This window comes from Chiloscyllium plagiosum, unplaced genomic scaffold (genome assembly GCF_037043375.1).
Source record: "Chiloscyllium plagiosum isolate Xiang-an unplaced genomic scaffold, Cpla_swu_hap1 HiC_scaffold_4, whole genome shotgun sequence".
In the NCBI taxonomy this organism is placed as follows: Eukaryota; Metazoa; Chordata; class Chondrichthyes; order Orectolobiformes; family Hemiscylliidae; genus Chiloscyllium; species Chiloscyllium plagiosum.
In genome coordinates this window covers 30,445,606-30,467,666 of record NW_028270142.1, presented here as the reverse complement: position 1 = coordinate 30,467,666, position 22,061 = coordinate 30,445,606, and the positions used below count along the sequence as shown (strand labels likewise).

At 42.0% G+C, this 22,061-nt stretch overlaps 1 protein-coding gene across 9 annotated transcripts in view; it reads left to right on the top strand.

The window, feature by feature from the left end:
- amph (amphiphysin) overlaps positions 1 to 22,061 on the top strand; it is a 231,425-nt gene that overhangs the window by 137,514 nt on the left and 71,850 nt on the right. For 7 of the 9 annotated variants that reach the window (XM_087986067.1, XM_087986066.1, XM_087986065.1 and 4 more), the window contains exons 10-12: positions 3,690 to 3,840; positions 5,461 to 5,589; positions 20,951 to 21,001. In XM_087986067.1, coding sequence (XP_087842193.1) covers positions 3,690 to 3,840; positions 5,461 to 5,589; positions 20,951 to 21,001 — 331 coding nt within the window. The remainder of the gene's footprint in view (positions 1 to 3,689; positions 3,841 to 5,460; positions 5,590 to 20,950; positions 21,002 to 22,061) is intronic. The other 2 variants (XM_087986061.1, XM_087986069.1) reach the window with 1 other exon arrangement.

Here is a 22,061-nt window from a genome sequence, read left to right as displayed (position 1 = left end):
AAATCTTTTCTGAATCCTTTCAAGTTTCACAACAGACTTCCTGTAGGAGGGAGACCAGAATTGCACACAATATTCCAAAAGTGGCCGAACCAATGTGCTGTATAGCTGTAACATGACCTCCCAACTCCTATACTCAAAGCTCTGACCAATAAAGGAAAGCATACTAAACACCTTCTTCACCACCCTATCAACCTGAGACTTCACTTTCAAGGAGCTATGAATCTGCATTCTAAGATCTCTTTGCTCAGCAACAATCCCCACGACCTTACTATTAAGTGTATAAGTCCTGCCCTGATTTGCCTTTCCAAAATGCAGCACCTCACATTTATACAAATTAAACCTCATCTGCCATTCCTCGCCCATCTGATCAAGATCCCGTTGTAATCTGAGGTAACCTTCTTCGCTGTCCACTACACCTCCAATTTTGGTGTCATCTGCAAACCTCCTACTTTGACATCCAAATCATTTATATAAATGATGAAAAATAGTGGACTCAGCACCGATCCTTGTGGCATACTACTGGTCACAGTCCTCCAGTTTGAAAAACAACCCTCCACCACCATCCTCTCTCTTCTACCTTCGAGTCAGTTCTGTATCGAAATGGCTAGTTCTCTCAGTATTCCATGAGATCTAACCTTGCTAACCAGTCTCCCATGAGGAACCTTGTTGAACTCCTTACTGAAGTCCATATAGATCATGTTCACCATTCTGGCCTCATCAATCCTCTTTGTTACTTCTTCAAAAACTCAATAAAGTTCATGAGACATGATTTCCCATGCACAAAGCTATGTTGACGATTCCTAATCAGTCCTTGCCTTTCCAAATACAAGTAAATCCTGTCGCTCAGGATTTGGTCTAACAACTAGCCCCCCATCCATATCAGGCTCACTGGTCTATAGATCTCTGGCTTTTCCTTACCACCTTTCTTAAATAGTGGCACCACGTTAACCAACCTCCAGTCTTCTGGCACCTCATTTGTGACTATCGATGATACAAATATCTCTACAAGGGGTCCACCAATCACTTCCCTAGTTCCCACAGAGTTCTAGGGTACATCTGATCAGGTCCTGGTGATTTATCCACCTTTCTGCATTTTAAGACATTCAGCACAATCTCCTCTGTAATAAGAATGTTTTTCAAGATGTCACCATCTATTTCCCCACATTCTGTATCTTCCATGTCCTTCTCAACAGTAAACACTGATGCAAAATTCTCATGAAGTATCTCCCCTATCTCCGACGGTTCTACACATAGGCTGTCTTGCTGATCTTTGAGGGGTCCTATTCTCTTCTTAGTCACCCTTTTGTCCTTAATGACTCAAGTGTGTGCAGAATGAAGGCCAAGAGCACAGATTCACTCCCTGTACTAACTGTGGTAAATCATGAAGGTGTTTCATTTAGTTACATACCAGTTAAGATCTGAATGAATGCATCAGGCTGAAGAAGCTGAATGGTCTGTTCTCATTCCTATATGACCACGTAATTGAGTGTTCAAACCTTCTAGGAAAATTAGGATTAATGTTAGTGCATGAAAGTCACTTGCAATGAAATGTTTGAGCTTGAGTTCTGAATCCAGATTATCCGTATGGAAGAACTCTGAGTAGAGAGGTGCAAGTCTCCCCTGCAGGGTATCATCTGTTCATACTAATTCAGCAGCATTGCTTGAAATGGAGCTCTTGAATCTCACCTCCCAATAACAGGCCTCCCTTATCCTTTTAAAGATGAAGGAGGAATTGTTTGCATGTTGAGATTGAAATTGTCCCATTTGCAGTTTCTGACAAGTATTAGTGTTCATACAATCCTATCATCTGGTAAATAAATGTATGAGGTTGGACAGTCTTCTGTAGGGGAGAATATTCAACCTATATCAAGCTAATGGAGATCCTATTTGTGTATAGTTTCACATCAGTTTTTTTACAGGGACTTTTAATTGCTGTGATGTGTTTGAATGTAACCACGTGTATAGATGTATGTTCATGTATATGTAAGCCTGTGTGTTTGTGAATGCAAATATATCTGACACCTGAATACAGTATATACGCAATTGTATGATTCAAAGATCATGGTTCTCCATCTAATGTAGATGCTACATTAACAAATCCCCCATTCTATGACTTTTACAAAACTGTTGACTAGCATATTGAAACTAAACTGTGCTCGACCAAGCCTCAGTTGCCTTCATTGTTTGCTTGTTCCTATGCTGCATTTATATCAATGGCTAATGTCAGTTCTCTAGGAAGAGGCATTGCATCAGAGAATGATACAACATAATTAAAAGGTTTAATTACGAAACAAGTTCTTTAACCTCAGGATTGTTCTTCTGGATTAATGTCTCCAAATCATTTACATTTTTATCTCCATCTCAGAATGATGGTGATATCTGCAAAATGTGGGTCTGACTCCTGCTTTCTTTTGCAGATAAATAAAAATCCAGTAAAGCTCCATGATGGAGTATAATAGCAGCTTTGGAAGGAGATTAAATGGATGGAGTATAATCAACTAAACAGTTGAGTGTATATAGGCTGCAGAAAGGAGTCTGAGTGGATAGAGTAAAAATTGATATGATGGAGTGTCCATAGGCTATGAAATGAGCTTAAATGATTGGGATTGGGTCCATAAAAGAGTAAGTTGTATATGATCTGTGAAAGACGCTCAGATGGGTGGGGTAGCGTCTACAATAGGGTCAAGTGTATATATCTGTGGAAGGGGATTAGCGAGTATTGTCTGTGGGGTATGCAAAGGGTGTGCTTGATTGAAAGGCGCATTCTCATTGCTTGTTTAGTTATTTTCTGTTGCTGTTTAGTTATTATTTCTGTAAGTCTAGTTTAATTGCTACCGGATTCTTGAAATGCTTTTTATTGCAATCTCACTGAAGTGTGCTTAATGTTTTAAATGATTAACGGTTGGATATTATCAAATGGTTGATATTATTTCACACTGTTTTTTGCTACTGTTGACAAAGGAGATGGAGGTAGGATTGAAGCATGTATCTAATATACATGAATGATTAGTTTTTGATTGTAGCTAGGAATACTAAACCATGTGAGCTTTAGTCCTGCTGTGAGGCTTAGATCTTGGTATTCTGACCAGAAATAAAATGAAGCAAAATTATTGCCAGCTGGTAAACCCAATCAATGTTTAATATTGTCCTTGCTGATTGTTATTGCCAATCCTTGTGCATTTGTCTCATGTCTGTTGTTGATCTTCATGTTTAGTTGTTGCATTTGTATACATATCTAACCCCTTGATAATTTGTCTAATGTAATTCCTGCTTATGTTTTAGAATTTAAAAAAGCAGATAGTTTAAATATAAAACAAGTAATACAGAACAAACTTTTCAACCTCAGGATTGCCCTTCTGGATAAGTGTCTCCAAACATTTGTATTTTATCTCAATTTCAGGGTAAATGTTACGAATACAAGGCTATTTTGTCATTGCATTTGCAAGGGAAGTATGCTTGCACTGTGTGAATTAGCATTGCAGTTAAAGTTGGAGGTTTCATTTGAATAATACTTCATATAGTGATGGCAGAAGTACCAAAAGTGTGTGTGAAGTGTGTTTGGCTGGTGAATGGAAGAAGGAAGTGCTGTTTGGGTCTAAATTTTATTTAGAATGAATGATTCTGCTTATATAGAACTTTCTTTCAGTATCACCAGCTAACTTGTTGTATGATTTGTTGTCCTGTTACAGTGACTCGGGCCCATTGAGAATTTCCAAGACCCCAACGCCACCGGAAGAACCATCTCCACCCAGTAGCCCAGTGACCAGTCCTAACCATAGTTTAGCACCTTTAGCACCATCACCAGCTCATACTCCGACTCGTCCCAAGTCACCATCTCAGGTAAAGTTTGAAAAAAGAACAAAAATGGTAGGGATACTGGATTCAGGTGAAGTATTTAGTGGAATAGACAAACCAAACATTTTCTTCATGAAATGTAACTTCTTTGTGTTGAGACTTTATGCATCAGGCAATTTTGAACCATTGAAAAGTGCTTTAAAGGGGTATAAAGAATGATGTCGAAGTAATGAGAGAAAGAGAAGAAAATATACTCGCAAATATGTAAAATGCTGTAAATGCACAATTCATGCAGCACCTGTAAGGCATACGTTTTGGTGCAGGGTTCTCAATAAATGTTAACACATCATTTATGTGGCACAAATGCCTGATGCCACTTGTCTGCATTCTCTGCCTCAGTATTCACAGACTCAATAATCCATTGCTGGAGGTGGTGACAGCAAGAGACCTAGTCCCTTTCCTGTTTATGGATTTGGGTCTTTTGTGTAGTCAACACAAAGGACCTGGGCCTGCATAAACCTAATTCAGCGCCCAACCCACTTACAGGCAAGGAAACAAGGACAGTGGCATACTGGATTCAAAAATCCCAGAGAAATGCAGGCTTGGATTTTAAGGTAATCTATCTCCTCGTTGGCACAATTTCCAATAATTGGGAATATTGGCACCTTTACAAAGCCCATAAACATGGGTCAACTCGTAGCAGGTGTGGCTTCCACCAATACTCTGGATTGATTGGATTGAAGATCTTGCCCTGGCCACAATCCTTTTAAAATTGTTGTTTGATGAGGGCAGAGATGACCCAGTAGACTGGTTTTGCATCCACCCAGCACAATGCCACCAGACCCGAGTTCCATCCTAAAATATGAACATCACAAACTAGACATTTTATTGCCCCACTAACATTTTCAGAAACACTCTCCCCAACAAATGCAAAACTAGGCTAGAATTGCTCAAGATATTTATCTGCAAGAGTAGCTACTCAGGGGATGGGTCCTTTATTGATGTTGAAACTTTATTGCTGGAACAGCACAGCAGGTCAGGCAGCATCAGGGAACAGGAGATTCGACGTTTCGGGCACAGGCCCTTCTTCAGGATGGGTCCTTTAGAACATGCTAATGATATGATCAGGATTTGAATGCAATTTTGACTGAGCGATATGATCAGGAAGCAGCAGTTAGCTTCCCACCAGCAATGGCAACATAGCTATGATGTAGACTGGGGACAGAATCTTGAAGCTAAAGATGTCTATCCTAGAGGCTGGGCCCTGCCAATTGCTGTGGTCAGCTGAATGCCAAGCCACATGATCTCCTGCTTCTTCTGTCTGGACTGTTTTACAGTCAGCGGGATTAAAATGAGCGATTTCAAATATTTCAGATCTCATAAATGAGGGAACAACTTGATAATTTTTTTTTGTTTCTGCTCAAAAACTGTCCGTCTGTTTATAGTTGTGAGACCATTGAAAATATTGAGTGCCTTTATTTAAGATCTATTCCACAGCTCCATTAAAATGAAAGGACAGGAAGTCAAGTAGTTCAGCCCATGTATCCTCGTAGTCAAGTTCCTGTTAGATTACAGGATCCGTGCACTTTGTCGTTTCTCTCTGTGCCAGTCTTGTTTTCATTCCTCTCTCCGGTTTATTTCTCCTTTCCTCCCTGCTTTTTCTAGCTGAGGAAAGGCCCTCCAGTTCCACCACCTCCGAAACTCACCCCAACAAAGGAGCTGCACCAGGAAAATATCATCAACTTCTTTGAGGACAACTTTGTTCCTGAGATCAGTGTCACCAGTCCATCACAGGTCAGTTGACTTTATACCTCTACATTTTACTCAGGTCTACATGGTTTATTTCATAGATAATATGAAGGACAGGTGCAGGCCAAGGGCATACGAACACACATTCCTGACCCCCTGCCTGTGGGCAGCAGGAGCGACATAGGAGAAAAAAACCTGTCACCGTTTCGGGGGAGGATAGGAAATGTCATCAATATTTGCTTTTATTAACTGTGCTTACCATTCACAGAGCTAGTTAGGTGAGAGCAAAACCTTGCATTTGTCTAATGCTTTCATAACCTCTGCATATCTCAATGCACTTTACAGCCAATAAAATACTCTTCAATTATAGCCATGATGATAATTTAGGGAGAGTTTGGCACAACTGCACGGTGGTTCAGTGGTTAGCACTGCTGCCTCACAGCGCACGGGACCTGGGTTCAATTTCTGCCTTGGGCAACTGTCTGTGTGGAGTTTGCGTATTCTCCCTGTGTCTGTGTGGGTTTCCTTTGGGTACTCCCACAGTCCAAAAGATGTGCAGGTTAGGTGAATTGACCATGCTAAATTGCCTGTAGTGTTAGGTGGATTAGTCGGGGTAAATATAGGGGCTGGGTTTCTCTTCGGAGGGTTGGTATGGACTTGTTGGGCTGAAGGGCCTGTTTCCACACTGTAGGTAATCTAATCTAAAAAAATCATAAGTGACAGAATACCTGTATTGTGAGATGTTGGTCAAGGGATAAATGTTGGCCAGGACAATAGAGAGAACTCCTTTGCTTTACTTCACATTTTGGTTGTGGGATCTTGAATGTCCACTTGATGAAAGAGGGAGGGACTCAGTTTAATATCTCATCAGTAACACAGCGGTAGTTCATTGAGGCATCAGCCTAGATTGCATGCTCAAGAGTTGTGGGAATCCACGTCAGCTGTTGTGCTTTAAGCCTTTTATAAGGAAAGATAATAAATACTGTCAAAAATCATACAACACCAGGTTATAAAGTAAAAACAATGACTGCAGATGCTGGAAACCAGATTCTGGATCAGTGGTGCTGGAAGAGCACAGCAATTCAGGCAGCATCCGAGGACCGGCAAAATCGACGTTTCGGGCAAAAGCCCTTCATCAGGAATAAAGGCAGAGAGCCTGAAGCGTGGAGAGATAAGCTAGAGGAGGGTGGGGGTGGGGAGAGAGTAGCATAGAGTACAATAGGTCAGTGGGGAAGGAGATGAAGGTCAGGGAGGAGAGGGTGGAGTGGATAGGTGGAAAAGGAGCTGGGCAGGGCGGACAAGTCCAGACAAGTCAGGGGATCGAGTTGCTGGAGGTTAGAAACTAGGATGAGGTGGGGGAAGGGGAAATGAGGAAACTGTTGAAATCCACATTGATGCCCTGGGGTTGAAGTGTTCCGAGGCGGAAGATGAGGCGTTCTTCCTCCAGGCGTCTGGTGGTGAGGGAGCGGCGGTGGAGGAGGCCCAGCACCTCCATATCCTCGGCAGAGTGGGAGGGAGAGTTGAAATGTTGAGCTACCTGGATTACACCTCTTCCCACCCTACCTCTTGCAATAATGCCATCCCGTATTCCCAATTCCTCCGCCTCCGCCGTATCTGCTCCCAGGAGGAGCATTTCCACCATAGAACACACCAGATGGCCTCCTTCTTTAGAGACCGCAATTTCCCTTCCCACGTGGTTAAAGATGCCCTCCAATGCATCTCATCCACATCCCGCACCTCCGCCCTCAGACCCAACCCCTCCAACCGCAACAAGGACAGAATGCCCCTGGTGCTCACCTTCCACCCTACCAACCTTCGCATAAACCAAATCATCCGCCGACATTTCCGCCACCTCCAAACACACCCCACCACCAGGGATATATTTCCCTCCCCACCCCTCTCCGCCTTCCGCAAAGACCGTTCCCTCCGTGACTACCTGGTCAGGTCCACGCCCCCCTACAACCCACCCTCCCATCCTGGCACTTTCCCCTGCCACCACAGGAACTGTAAAACCTGTGCCCACACCTCCTCCCCCACCTCCATCCAAGGCCCTAAAGGAGCCTTCCACATCCATCAAAGTTTTACCTGCACATCCACTAATATCATCTATTGTATCCGTTGCTCCCGATGCGGTCTCCTCTACATTGGGGAGACTGGGCGCCTCCTAGCAGAGCGCTTTAGGGAACATCTCCGAGACACCCGCACCAATCAACCAAATCGCCCCGTGGCTCAACATTTCAACTCCCCCTCCCACTCTGCCGAGGACATGGAGGTGCTGGGCCTCCTCCACCGCCGCTCCCTCACCACCAGACGCCTGGAGGAAGAATGCCTCATCTTCCGCCTCAGAACACTTCAACCCCAGGGCATTAATGTGGATTTCAACAGTTTCCTTATTTCCCCTTCCCCCACCTCATCCTAGTTTCTAACCTCCAGCAACTCGATCCCCTGACTTGTCCGGACTTGTCCGACCTGCCCAGCTCCTTTTCCACCTATCCACTCCACCCTCTCCTCCCTGACCTATCACCTTCATCTCCTTCCCCACTGACCTATTGTACTCTATGCTACTCTCTCCCCACCCCCACCCTCCTCTAGCTTATCTCTCCACGCTTCAGGCTCTCTGCCTTTATTCCTGATGAAGGGCTTTTGCCCGAAATGTCGATTTTGCCTGTCCTCGGATGCTGCCTGAATTGCTGTGCTCTTCCAGCACCACTGATCCAGAACACCAGGTTATAGTCCAACAGGTTTATTTGGAAGCACGAGCTTTTGGAGCGCTGCTCTTTCATCAGGTAGCTGTGGAGTAAGATCATAAGACACAGAATTTATGGCAAAAAATAATAGCGTCATGTAACTGAAACAATTTGTTGAACAAACCTAGATTGCCTGTTCATCTTTCAGCTTTCAGAATGGGTTACAAGTTCCGGTCCTTTAAAATTTAAATCCCAGAACTTCTCTCAAGTCACACTCTCAAGATAACTGAAGATTTTATTAAAAAAAGGTAACCAAAACCTGCAACCCATTCTAAAAGATGAAAGACTTAGCAGCAATCTAGGTTTGTTCAATAAATCGTTTCAACTGCATGACACTGCGATCCTTTGCTATAAATTCTGTGTCTTATGATCCTACTCCACAGCTACTTGATGAAGGAGCAGCACTCCAAACACTAGTACTTCCAAATAAACTTGTTGGACTATAACCTGGTCTTGTGTGATTTTGAACTTTATCTACCCCAGTCCAACACCAGCACCTCCACATAATAAACACTAGCCTTCCCAACAACATCAACATCCTGCAAACAATGTTTTTATGGTTCTAGACTGGGGCATGAACACACAACCTTCTAACTCAGAGGAAAGAGCACTCACAATGATCCAAGCCTGATACCTGGATAGTATCTGGGAATCATGTCAATGTGAGGTTTTTATGTTGTACTAACTACCTTCTAGGTTACATATTTTCAGTTAAAGGTGCAGCACACTGTGTTTACAAAGTACTTGCAGATGGTTCATCTTGCCCTGTAAATTCAGCATTATTGGTCTAATTTTTCATGTTAGTGTTCAGGTATAGTGGACTTTTATGGCAGGAACATCTATGGGCTTGCTTTTTTCATGACAGTTAGTCCAATATAGTAACATAATCACGGGTAGTATAGAAAAAAACAACAGGAAAACTCTTACTTCCAGACCCTGAGAATGTGCACCTGAGTCTAAGGCAAAAATTCCCACAGCTTCGTGAAAAGAAGCATCATCTTGTTTGGACCTCAATGATACTTGACAAGAGGACGTGATAGCCTATTGGTATGATAGCTAGAGATGCAGGTAATGTTCTGGCAGCTTGGGTTCAAATCCCATCATGGCAGATGATGGAATTTGAATTCAATTTAAAAACAAAGAGCCAACAGATGACCATGAAACCATTGTTGATTGCCAGGAAAAAAACAATGTGGCTCACTAATGTTCTTTAGGAAAGGAAACTGCCATCCTTACTGGCCTATGTGTGACTGCAGACCCACAACAATGTGATTAACTACCTCTGGGCAATTAGCAATGGGCAATAAATGCTGGCCTCATTCAAGTTTGCAGCTCAGAGCTATTATTATTTTCAAACTTTCTGTGCAATTTTAAACTGTGTTTCTCAGCAAAGTTTTATTTGACAAATGAATGGAACAGACCTGAGGTCGATCTTGCTAAAAATTAACATTCAGGGAAGAATCCTTCATGCAACCCATACACATACTGGTGTTTCAGCAGTCGGCACTAATTACTGCCCTGTAGGCTTTATGTTCTTGTTCACGTGATCTGTCCTAAAGTAGCACAGTCAAAAGTCTGAGTATGACAAACTTCTCCCAACAGTTCATTTGAAGAAAAAGTGTGTTTGCACAGGCATTATATCTTTATAGTACTATAGTATTACCCAAGGGGACAGGGCAGGGTTGTGTGAGCCCTTATGGACCAGATACTGTTGGTTTTCCCCAATGTCCATGTTGTGAAGGAGATGCATGATCATGTTTAACTGTCTCTTTGCTCAGCTGAAACTGGCTCAGGAGTTGAGGGAAGGAAGAAAGGTAGAGTAAAGTGATCTGTTAGCATTTTAGCATTCCTGATTTTTCATATATATGAAGTGCCTGCCCACATCAACCATTTACATAAATTCAGAAGTAGAGTTGTGCCAGACTCAAAATGTTAACCTTGTTTCTCATTCCTCCGATGCTGCCAGACCTACTGAGTTTCTCCAGCTTTGTCTGTGTTTGCATGCAAATCTGGGTCGTTTTTATATCAAAAGGGCCCGAAAACCAAAACCGCTCCCTCGATCCCACAGAGGAAGTGTGCAGTCTCCCTTCTTAACTTTGATTGCCCTGGAACTATCAATGCATGTGCATGGAATCCATAACACTGCATTCACAACATACCTCCAGACAGGGGAATTTCCATGTATTGCTACAAAATCGAAGTGCCTATATTAGCTTAAAAAGACTGCAGTATCTTTTTGGCTGCTGCCTATCGTTATGGGGGCTGTGCATGGGAGATGGTGTGATGGAATCAGGAAACCATCAGGGAAAAGCTGTCCAATTCTACAGATTGGCAGGATTCCCACAGATCCAAGGAGTATCTCACTGAGTGTGTGGGAGGCTCAAAGCACATTGTGAAAAGCTGCTGAGTACCATGAGCAAGCCATCAGTTAATTCATGTTCAGTTGGTGTGTGATATACAATCATTTTATATTGAGCATTAAATCCACTCTCTGGGAATCTATCTTGACGCTTTCATTAAATGATAATTTAGCAAATGTGACCAAACCATTGCAGCAAGATGTTTGATTAGAGATTGCTGATATTCCTTACAACTTCAGTAAGATTTCTACAGGCAAAGAGGACCCCAAATATATGAGGTCCATGTCAGTGCAAGAAGACTGTCAGTATTTTGCAGTCTGGTTTCTCAATGCTTGGGTAAATCTAATACAGGAATACTATGGCTCTACATAAACTTTTGTTCCTCATCAAACATGAAAATTACATTAACAGTGAAGTGCACTTAAACATCATTTTGTAGCTTAGCACATTCAAACAGCCTGGGCAATTCTGATTGGGTTGTTGTATGGCATATCTGAGGGGTCACAGAACACATCCTTGGGGTTCCTCCAGTCTACTTGGGTCCAGAGACCAGAAGTTCTGGGCCTATATTTATTTTTTAAACAAATGAGGGATTTTAAATTGTTCCATCAAATGTACAGAACAAGGAACTAATTGTAATGCAAATCTATATTCCAGTGTGTCCCATATTCTGCTGTGTTGTTTTCAAAAGGAAATTAGATGGTTATTTGAAAAGGAACAATGTGCAGGGTGACGGGGAGAGAGCAGGAGAATTGTGCTAAGTGAGCTGCTCGTTTGGAGAGCCAGCAGAGACATGGCAGGCTAAACGGTATTCTTCTGTGCTGAAAGAATTCTGGAAGCTGTCATGCCTCTCTGTGGCACGATTTCTAGCCCCAGGCATCTCCTGCCTTGCCTCTGATGGCAATTGAAAATTCTCCCTGTGGTACTCTCGAAGGAGATGGCAACGCATAGCAAGAGGGAGATGACAACGATGGCAGGATTTCCAACATTGCTTTGTCATCTCTGTGAGGAAGGGGTCCCTGATATTTAAGGTTGACATTTGAAGGAAGATGCCAGAGGCTTAGCCTCAGCTTAGCCTCTGTCCATTACACATCCTTCCATCATTTATCATTCTATTTAGTCACACAAATACATAATAATTTTCCTCAAAAGGCAGCACCATGTCAACTACTGTAGTGAAGGCCACCTGGTCACTAATTGCAGCCAGGAGCTGGTTGCAGGTATGGGAGCAGAGACTGAGCTAGGACTCACTGTACAGGCTTGAGTCTCACAGGAAAAATCATCAATCAATCTCATCCTGGTAAATAGTAGCCTATGGCTGCGGGTGAGTCTGATAGAAGACAGATAGAAGTCTGAGTAATGAACTGCATCAAGGTAGAAAGCTCAGGAAAAGCAAGGTGCCCCTTACTGAAGGATCATTTTGCATCTGATGAATGCAGGAATCATTATATCCAGAATCCATTGCTGTCATTGCATTAATTATTATTAGATTGCTCACTGTAGACTTTTGCTGTGATTGGAAATTTTGAAATCTAAAATTCTCCTTCGCTGAAAGGCTCTAGATACCATATAAATGGGAACTTTCAAAGACGAGAGCAATAATTTTTTGTTAGGTAAGGGATATGGAGCAAAGATGGATAAATTGAGATGAGGTGCGGATTGACCATGATCTAACTGAATGGCAGATCAGGCTTGAGAAGCTGGAATGATCATGGGTCAAATGTACATGTTACAACGGCCTGGATCTTCTGCACAGTGGCATTCATCATCGAATTACCACTCAGGGCAAACTTTTCCTGACCCCAATGTTGCTCTGTATTTCTTGCCATTGAGTCTGCCTTCTTCAAAAGTATAGAACTCAATATTAATCAAAGAGCTCCATTAGAGTGCCATAACACAGGGGGAATAGCTAAACGCATCCCTTTTCATGTTGCTAGCTACCATGCCGTAAGCTGAAAGGTTCAGCATGAACGAATGAGTGTGTGGATGAATGAGTGTGTGGAGGAATGAATGTGTGGATGAATGAGTGTGTGGATGCATGAGTGTGTGGATAAATGAGTGTGTGGAAGAATTAGGAAATTGTTAAGTGATTTATAAGTGGTAGATGGTAAAGTGGATAGTCTGGGAGCTACTCAGGACTGGTCGAGAAAGGTAGTTGGGTTTTCTGGGATTAGAATGATCGGAGGTGATTAGAATGATTGGATTGGATGAAAGGGTCGCAATTGGGTAATGATGTATTGATCAGCGAGTTAAGAAATAGTTGGGTAGTTGGTGGGCTAGCCTTTTAGAGGATCATTAGCTGTGCTGAGAGAGCTTAAAAACAGATTGGGAGAGTCAGTTTTGTTGTTACCAAGGAGCTAGACTTGCTTTCAATTTGTCTAATGTCTCCAAGATGATTATCTAGCAAACTAACACAGCAGTGTTCAAAGTCATTGACTCCCGAGTTAGATCTTTGCGGAGGATCTTGAGGAGCAGGGGAATTGCCCTCAGAAGTTTCAACTACCTGCATAAATCTCATGAGGGTCAGCATGTCGGAACCTCTTTGGGGTCTCAACACGCATCATGGGTTGTGCGCCTGGTCTCGGAAAATCTGGAAACAAAATGATCTGTCCAATATATTATAAATCATTTGTGCCCTTGGTTTGATTGGTACTGTGCTCCCCTATTAAGGCCAACCTCAGAAAAGTGTATCACACACAAGGAAAACTGATGTAATGGTAACTTTGCAGCATGTAGGAGAAAGTGAGGGCTGCAGATGCTGGAGATCAGACTCGAGAGTGTGGTGCTAGAAAAGCACAGCAGGTCAGGCAGCATACGAGGAGCAGGAGAATCGACATTTCGAGCATAAGCCCTTCCTCAGAGATGTTGCAGCGTGTGTAAATCTCCAAAAGGAACACTTGTGGGACATTTGTTATGAGAAAAATCAACCCTGTAGAACATCATTTAACTAGGACAGTGGTATTCTGTAAATAGTTCTTAAGCTGCCTGTAGTCCCCACTTGTTTCCTGTGTCTTTTCATTGTCTTTTTCTCTAGCCAACCCTCTCATTCATTGACCCATCTTTTTGCTACTTTCCTTGATGACCCTCAGAACTATAGTCCGTCTCACTCCATTGCTTGCTTCCTCCCACTCACCATTAATATGCTGAGCCCTCACACATAGTGAGGAACAGGGCACTCAAAAGGCAGGTCGACAAATGGGAAGGTGGTGCTATTGGATGGTTTGGCAATTTGGGGGGAGGGTCAAGGTGTGGATCCGGGGAAAGGTGATGGAAAGTAGAAAGGATTAGTAATTTATTAGGAGTTTGTGAATTATTTAGAGTCAGCAAGGAGATTCTTGGGCCAGATAGGTTCAAGGCAGCCATAAGTTTTTGAATTTACAAATTTCAATTCAAGAATGTAACCCATCCTTATTATATGGTTGCTTATGGGAAAGTAATTTGGCATGAGTTAGTTTGGCATTTTTAGGAAGATGTTAGGGGAGCTAAATAGGGGATAACTGTAAATAATTAAATAGGAGAATATATAATAGTTATCGTTAAAATGCTAAAGATTATCATTCATTGTCAAAGGTTAAGAAAATGAAGTACTACAGCTAATACCAGTGAATGGAACAAGGTAAATTGGAGAAGCTATGCTCAATGTATATTGAACTTTGAGTAGATCACAATTAGGACTTCTGTATGGTCATTAATACATTCTACTAACTTTTTGAAGAAATAAATCACAAAGAAGTTTTAAGTACTTGTTCAAATTCTACTTGTGGCTCGAGTAAAATTTTCTAATATCCCAACTAGGCCTCACTATTTTCTTAGTGATCACCACTGAACTAGGAATCAAATAAGTAGTTGAAAAGAAGCATGGATCTTAAATATGGAAATGGACTCAAGAGGGTGCCCTGGCTTGCTGTATCACTGCTTCCTGAATTTCTGTTGGATCTAGGCTGGATGGTGTTGGAATGAAGTCCCAGGTATTGTTTCATTATTTTTCCACCTTGGTGCAATCTACTCCCTCAAATACTCCTTTGGGCTTATATCAAGACAGCCCAGGTGTAGAGAAAGAACATGGAAATGAAAGAAATGGCATATCCCCACTGTATTTCCTACCATGCACATAGTCAAAGTGTAAATTGAGCAGTATGTCAATAATCCGACAAGGGAAGGGGCCATATTGGACCTGGTACTGGGGAATGAGCCAGGACAGATGGTAGAAGTTGCGGGGGGGGGAGGGGATTTCTTTGGGAACAGTGACCATAATTCCGTAAGTTTTAGAATACTCATAGATAAAGAAGAGAGTGGTCCTAAGGGAAGAGTACTAAACTGGGCGAAGGCCAATTATATCAAAATTCGGCAGGAGCTGGGAAATGTGGATTGGACGCAGCTATTTGAAGGGAAGTCCACATTTGAGATGTGGGAGGCTTTCAACGATAGGTTGTGCAGTGCAGGATAGGCATGTCCCGTTGAAGGCAAAGGATAGGAAGGGCAGGATTCGTGAACAGTGGATGACAGGAGAAATTGTATGACTAGCCAAGAGGAAAAGGGAAAAGGGTCTAGGCAGATAAGAACAGAACGGGCCCTGGAGGAATATCAGAAGAGTAGGACAAGTCTTAAACAAGGAATCAAGCGGGCTAAAAGGGATCATGAAATAGCTTTAGCAAACAGAATTAAGGAAAATCCCAAAGCATTTTATTCTTATATAAGAAGCAAGCAGGTAACTAAAGAAAGGATTGGTCCACTAAATGATAATGAAGGAAGGCTGTGTGTCGAACCTGAGAGAATGGGTGAGATTCTGAATGATTACTTTGCATCAGTGCTCACTGAGGAGAGGAACATGATGAATGTTGAGATGAGAGATAAAAGTTTGATTAGTCTGGATCACGTTGGCATAAGTAGGGAAGATGTGTTGGGTAAGCTAGAGGTTATTAAGGTGGACAAATCCCCAGGACCGGATAGGATCTATCCCAGGTTGCTGAGGGAGGTGCGAGAGGAAATAGCTGGGGCCCTGACAGATATCTTTGTGGCATCCTTAAATGCAGGTGAGGTGCCAGAGGACTGGAAGGTTGCTCATGTTGTCCCCCTGTACAAGAAGGGTAGTAGGGATATTCCGGGTAACTATAGACCAGTGAGCCTGACGTCAGTGCTGGGAAAATTGCTGGAGAAGGTGCTGAGGGATAAAATCTATTTATATTTCGAAAAGAATGGATTATCAGTGATAAGCAACATGGTTTTGTGCGGGGGAGATCGTGCCTTACCAACTTAATAGAGTTCTTCGAGGAAGTGACCAAGTTGATAGATGAAGGAAGGGCTGTTGATGTCATATACATGGACTTTAGTAAGGCGATTGATAAGGTTCCCCATGGTAGACTAATAGAGAAAGTGAAGTCACATGGTGTGCAGGATGTTCTAGGTAGGTGGATAAAGAACTGGTTGAGCAACAGGAGACAGAGGGTAGTAGTTGAAGGGAGTTTCTCGAAATGGAGAAAGGTGACCAGTGGTGTTCCACAGGGGTCAGTGTTGGGGCCACTGTTGTTTGTGATATACATAAATGATCTAGAAAAGGGCACTGTTGGTATGATCAGCAAGTTTGCAGATGACACAAAGATTGGTGGAGTAGTAGAAAGCAAAGGGGCTGTCAGAGAATACAGGAGGATATAGATAGACTGGAGAGTTGGGTGGAAAAGTGGCAGATGGTTTCCAATCTGGACAAATGTGAGGTGATGCATTTAGGCAAGACTAATTCAAGAGCGAATTATACAATGAACGGAAGAGCCTTGGGAAAAGTTGATGGGCAGAGAGATCTAGGAGTGCAGGTCCATTGTACCCTGAAGGTTGCTGCACAGGTGGGTAGAGTGGTCAAGAAGGCATATGGTATGCTAGCCTTCATTGGATGGGGTATTGTGTATTAAAGCTGGCAAGTCAAGTTAACATTGTACAAGACATTGGTTTGGCTGCATTTCGAATACTGTGTACAGTTCTGGTCGCCACATTACCAAAAGGATGTGGACGCTTTGAAGAGGGTGCAGAGAAGGTTTACGAGGATGATGCCTGGTATGGAAGGTGCTACCTATGAAGAGAGGTTGAGTAGGTTGGATTTATATTCATTAGAAAAAGGGAGATTGAGGGGGTCCTGATTGAGGTTTATAAAATCATGAAGGGTATAGACAGGGTGGATAGAGACAAGCTTTTTCACAGGGCGAAAGATTCAATAATGAGAGGTCATGCTTTCAAGGTGAGAGGTGGAAAGTTTAAGGGGGATACACGCGGCAAGTACTTCACACAGAGGGTGGTGGTCATTTGGAACGCGTTGCCAGCAGAGGTGGTAGAGGCAGGCATGGTAGATTCATTTAAGATGTGTCTGGACAGATGCATGAGCAGGTGGGGAGCAGAGGGATACAGATGCTTAGGAATTGACTGACAGGTTTAGACAGTACATTTGGATTGGCTCAGACTTGGAGGGCCGAAGGGCCTGTTCCTGGGCTGTAAATTTTCTTTGTTCTTTGTTTTAAATGAAATTGAACTTGAGGGTCATCTGTTTAGGAGAAAGTGAGGACTGCAGATGCTGGAGATCAGAGCTGAAAATGAGTTGCTGGAAAAGCGCAGCAGGTCAGGCAGCATCCAAGGAGCAGGAGAATCGACGTTTCGGGCATGAGCCTCCTGAAGAAGGGTTTCCTAAAGAAGGGCTCATGCCCGAAACGTCGATTCTCCTGCTCCTTGGATGCTGCCTGACCTGCTGCGCTTTTCCAGCAACACATTTTCAGGTCACCTATTTAGTCCAGGCATCTGCTGCTGTCAGTAACTCAAGCAGCCAGGGCTCATGGAAAAATATTCAGAAAACAAAGCCTGATACCAGTTCAAGGTTAAGGTAGAACATTTTGCAGAAAGGATAGAAGGTGAATTAGAGTCAGTGTGACATCTCTGTGGCACATTGAAAATCTGTTCTGTATCTATTCTAATTGAACCTAACTGACCCAAAAGTCTTCTTGTTATTTTCTTAATACCTCACTCACATTTCATAACTCAATAACTCTTTCTACTCTCCACCATTTCTCTCCTTGTCCCACTCTCCCACTCCTTGGTGGGAGATGACACCCAATCAAGAGTAAGAGGAGAGTCTGAACCTTTGGCTGATCAGATCCAGGTGAACAGATGGCACTGGGAGAGGAGTGAAGGGTTATATAGACTCTGCTAGAAAATTGTGCATTTGAGGCTTTAACTTGAAAGCAAACCCTTGTTAAACTTAGTTTTTCAAACAAACTTGTGCCCCTGCAACCTCTGGCAAGGTGCACTAAGCAGATGGCATGATTATGGACTCCTGCCTGTGCCATCTTCATTATAACAGCTGGTGACATCCAGAAATCCAAAGTACAACAACGCCATTAAATAGATGGCAATAGCCCTGCCACACAAAACATTGTGCAAAATTTATTAAATATGAGTATTAGCAATATTTCTGGCTGTGGCCTGATGCATGAAACTGGATTGTGAATTTTCACCATTGGTGCAGGCTTGTCTGCAGCGATTCTGGGCATGACTGAAATTGAGTTGCATTACATCCAACTGTCATGTTCAGTTAATCATCCTAACTTCAACTGCAGTTTTAGAAAGGTCAAAAGAATGCATCAGTAGGGAACAGGGAAAGGGTCGGGGGAGTGGGGAGGATGCTTTTTGGATGCTCCATGCAGACTCGATAGGCCAAATGGTCTCTTTCTGCACTTTCTGTGATGATTCTATGATGGGACTGTAAAGTTGACTGAAAATTGAAGGAGAAATTAAAGGAGAGCATCACAGTTAAGTGAGACAATTCAGGAACCCCCTGAATCTCTGAAAACAGTTTCTCTCATAATTAGCCCCCACAAAGACAAAAAGAGAAGATACTGAGGAAACAAGTAATAATCAAAGGTGTAGCTGTGACTTTGCAGTCAAGTGGTAAAACAGCCTATCCCTAATGCTTACCAAAGTTAAGGTAGTGGTGTACTATAAGGTCAGGAAGCTTGACTTCTGTGGTACTCAATCTATTACCATAGGTCAGTATTGAAATTTAAATAAAGAGGTACAGCCAAGTTTCACACTATACTTGATTACTGTTTTTGGACTTGCTAGTGCATGCATGGTAGCCGGAAGCCTCCTTGCAGAGGATGGCATATCTTTGCATCCAGCTCTCTGCTAATCCATACTGTGGAAAGACTAATCCTCAAGGTGATTGCCAACTAAGAGTGCTAGGATCTGTACATATGGTTTGTGGCATCTCAGTGAGTATGGCTAGGCTGTTTATCATGTGGACATGGCATCTTTCATCACCAGATACCTATAAAGGGATTCTTAGAATTCTACAACAAATCATATATTTTTCTGGTACAATTAGCCTTTGGTCTCAGCCTCCTTTAACTGCAGGAGGTTCCACCTCCAATTCCACCTGCACAAATCAACTGCATGTGTTTTCAGGCACGGTTAGGTCCATATCATCAGGTGAAGAGAGAAGCTTCATCTGCCTGACATCTCTCCTTCAGTCCCCTTCATCTCCTAAACACCCTGATAATGGGATTCAAGAGGAGTTAGTTTTGTGAGATTTGGAAATTCATTGGTGTCAGTATTGGCACTCGGCACAAAATGAAATGTAATTTACCACAAATTAATATAAAGGGTCAAGAAATTGCATGTCAGGAAGAAAGATTCTGTTTCAATTTCTTAATTTGTTTTCAGATTTATCTTAAAATCAAACTTTCATCTTTGATTTTGCAAAAGAGACTGGGTGACTGCTTTGCAGGACATTTCTGCTAAGTCCTGAACTTCTAATTGCTTGCCATTTTTATTCACTATCTTGCTCCTCTGATGACACTCCTGTCCTTAGCCTTGCATGGTGTTCCAATGAATCCCAGAGCAAGCTTGAGGAACAGCACCTCATCTTCTGATTCAGACTCTAAACTCAGTCATCCATTTTGAATTATTTGCTCCCCAAGGGCCTACCTGTATTTTCTAATGTCCTCGCTTTCAGACAGAGTCACTCTTATTCTGTTATTCACAATGGCTATACCAATGATTTATTTATTTACTGCCACTGTTCCCACTTGCTTTACCTTTTGTTCCATAATATCTTTAGTATTTAATCTTCCCCGTCTTCTAATTAATATATCCCATTTTTTTTCCATGTGACCCTGCCCTGTTTTTCATCTGGTTAACACCATCCCAATTTCAACCCCTGTTCAGTTCTGAAAAAGAGTCATCTTGGACTTGAGACATTAACTCTGTTCCTCTCTCTACAGATACTGCCAGACCCATTGAGGTCTTCCAAATCTTTGTGTTTCTATTTCAGGTTTCCAGGATCCACAGTGTTTTGCTTTGTTTTCTTGACCACTGCCTAGAAATTCAGGTCACCAGTTTACATAGACATGATTCAAATTGTTGAATCATGGGGTCTATGTACCATGAAGGTTCTTTGACAAAGTTTGTCTATTTGTCCTTCCCCTGTTCTTTCCATGTAGTTTTAAAGTGTTTTCCCTTTCAAGTAGTTAACCAATTCCTTCTTAAAGTTATTAATGAATTTACTTTCACCATCCTTTTCAAGCAGTGCATTTCAGATTCCATGTCACAAATGTCCTCCTCATCTCACCTCCGGTTCTTCGGCCAATTATCTTAAATCCACAACAACTCACAGTCCAACGTTGTAGCACTTAAAACAGAGCATGTATATAGATGGAAGGCAGATGTGTCTAGCCAGCCATAATCACAGAATGCCACAGACAGAGCTGAGAAATTTAAGCAGAAATACAGACTCAGATTTCAGAAATTAAGGCATCATGTGAGTATTGACCAAGTCTAATTTGATCTGATCCAAATTAACTTGTAGATTGATATAAAAAACATTCAATTCTATGACGTTGTTAGTCTTAAAAATGCCTTCACTCCAGGCCTTCAATTTCTGAGTAATAAATGAAAGCATTTGGCTGATCAATAAATCAGATGTTTGGATGCATTTAAACATATAAATTGATGTTGAACTAGAACAAACTAGGATGAGGAGTTCTGAGATTAGTAATATTGATACATTTAGGAAAAAACTGGGTGAGTACATGAAGAAGAAAAGAATTGCAGCCAAAACTAATAGATTGAGATGAAGTTAGGTGTGAGGAGGCTCCTGCAGAGAATAAATGCCAACATAGACCATTTGGGCCAAATTCTCTGTCGTACCTTCTATGTATCCATTAAAGGTTGTTTCTGGTTTTGGGATGTGACATTGGTTTGAATTAGCAGGGACAACTACTTTTGTTAATTAGACTAAGAGATTATCTACCCCTTTCTCTTTAGGCCTTGACATGCTGTGGATCCTTCTTTGCTGTACCAGAATTATCTCAACAGGTAAATAGCAGTCATCTGCAATCACCTGTTTCTGCTTCATCAAGTGCACAATATTAATTTTTCTGTCATATTGAAATTGATTACCTTTTTCATCATTTCCATCTACTATTGCCCACTCCATTGATTTATGTAACAATCCAACCTGGATAATCATTCCCATATCCGACTGTCCCATGATCTGAGAACAGGTCTCTCATACTCACTTCCCATTCCTGAATGACCAGTGTATCAGTGTTTACATTTGCATGAGAGTGAGGTAAGAAAATTCTCTGGAAGGATTATAGTGATTGTGAATTGTCCAAAGAACTCAAACAATGCTAGATATTCTGTATTGACCTCTGTGGGCAATAGAATCCACACACTATCAATCTTTATCATGGATAATCCTATTTGACTTCTGCAAGCTTTCAACTCAGTTCAATTGGCACCACTCATCTCTGAGTTGTAGGGACAAGCTTACCTTGAGACTAGGTTATTTCAATACATTCTTGGCTAACTGTCAGCCAATCTTCTGCCCTCCAGTTTTCACATTCAAAAACTCATTCAAAGATTTTCTGCTCACATCGTACCTCATGAATGGCTTCCTGTCCTCACCCTTATTCAAATCATTCCCCTCCCTATCTCTGTAACTTCCTCCACCAGCTCTACCATCCTGCGAAAAAAAATCCAAGTAGTATCCGGCCTCTTGTTCATCCACTATTTACTCACTTTTATCATTTGAATAATTTCTTAACTAATTAGGAATAGGACACAGATTGTAGATCACTGACAAAATAAAAGCTGGGAATCTGGGAAACATTTGTTGAAAGTGGGACCGGAGCAGTTTCATGGTAACTTTCAAAACAGAATTAAATACGTACTTAAAAGGAAAAAAGAATATGGCTATGGGAAATGAAATGGAATGTGTTTTTTTTTAAAAGAGCCAACATAGGCACAGTGACTAAATGTCCTTCTGCTGTACTTTATGGTTCTACCCTTTGTAGTTATCCCCTCAGACTAATCAGAGCTCAAAATCAATGGTTACCATAGAAACAGTTATATGATTATCAAATTCCAACAT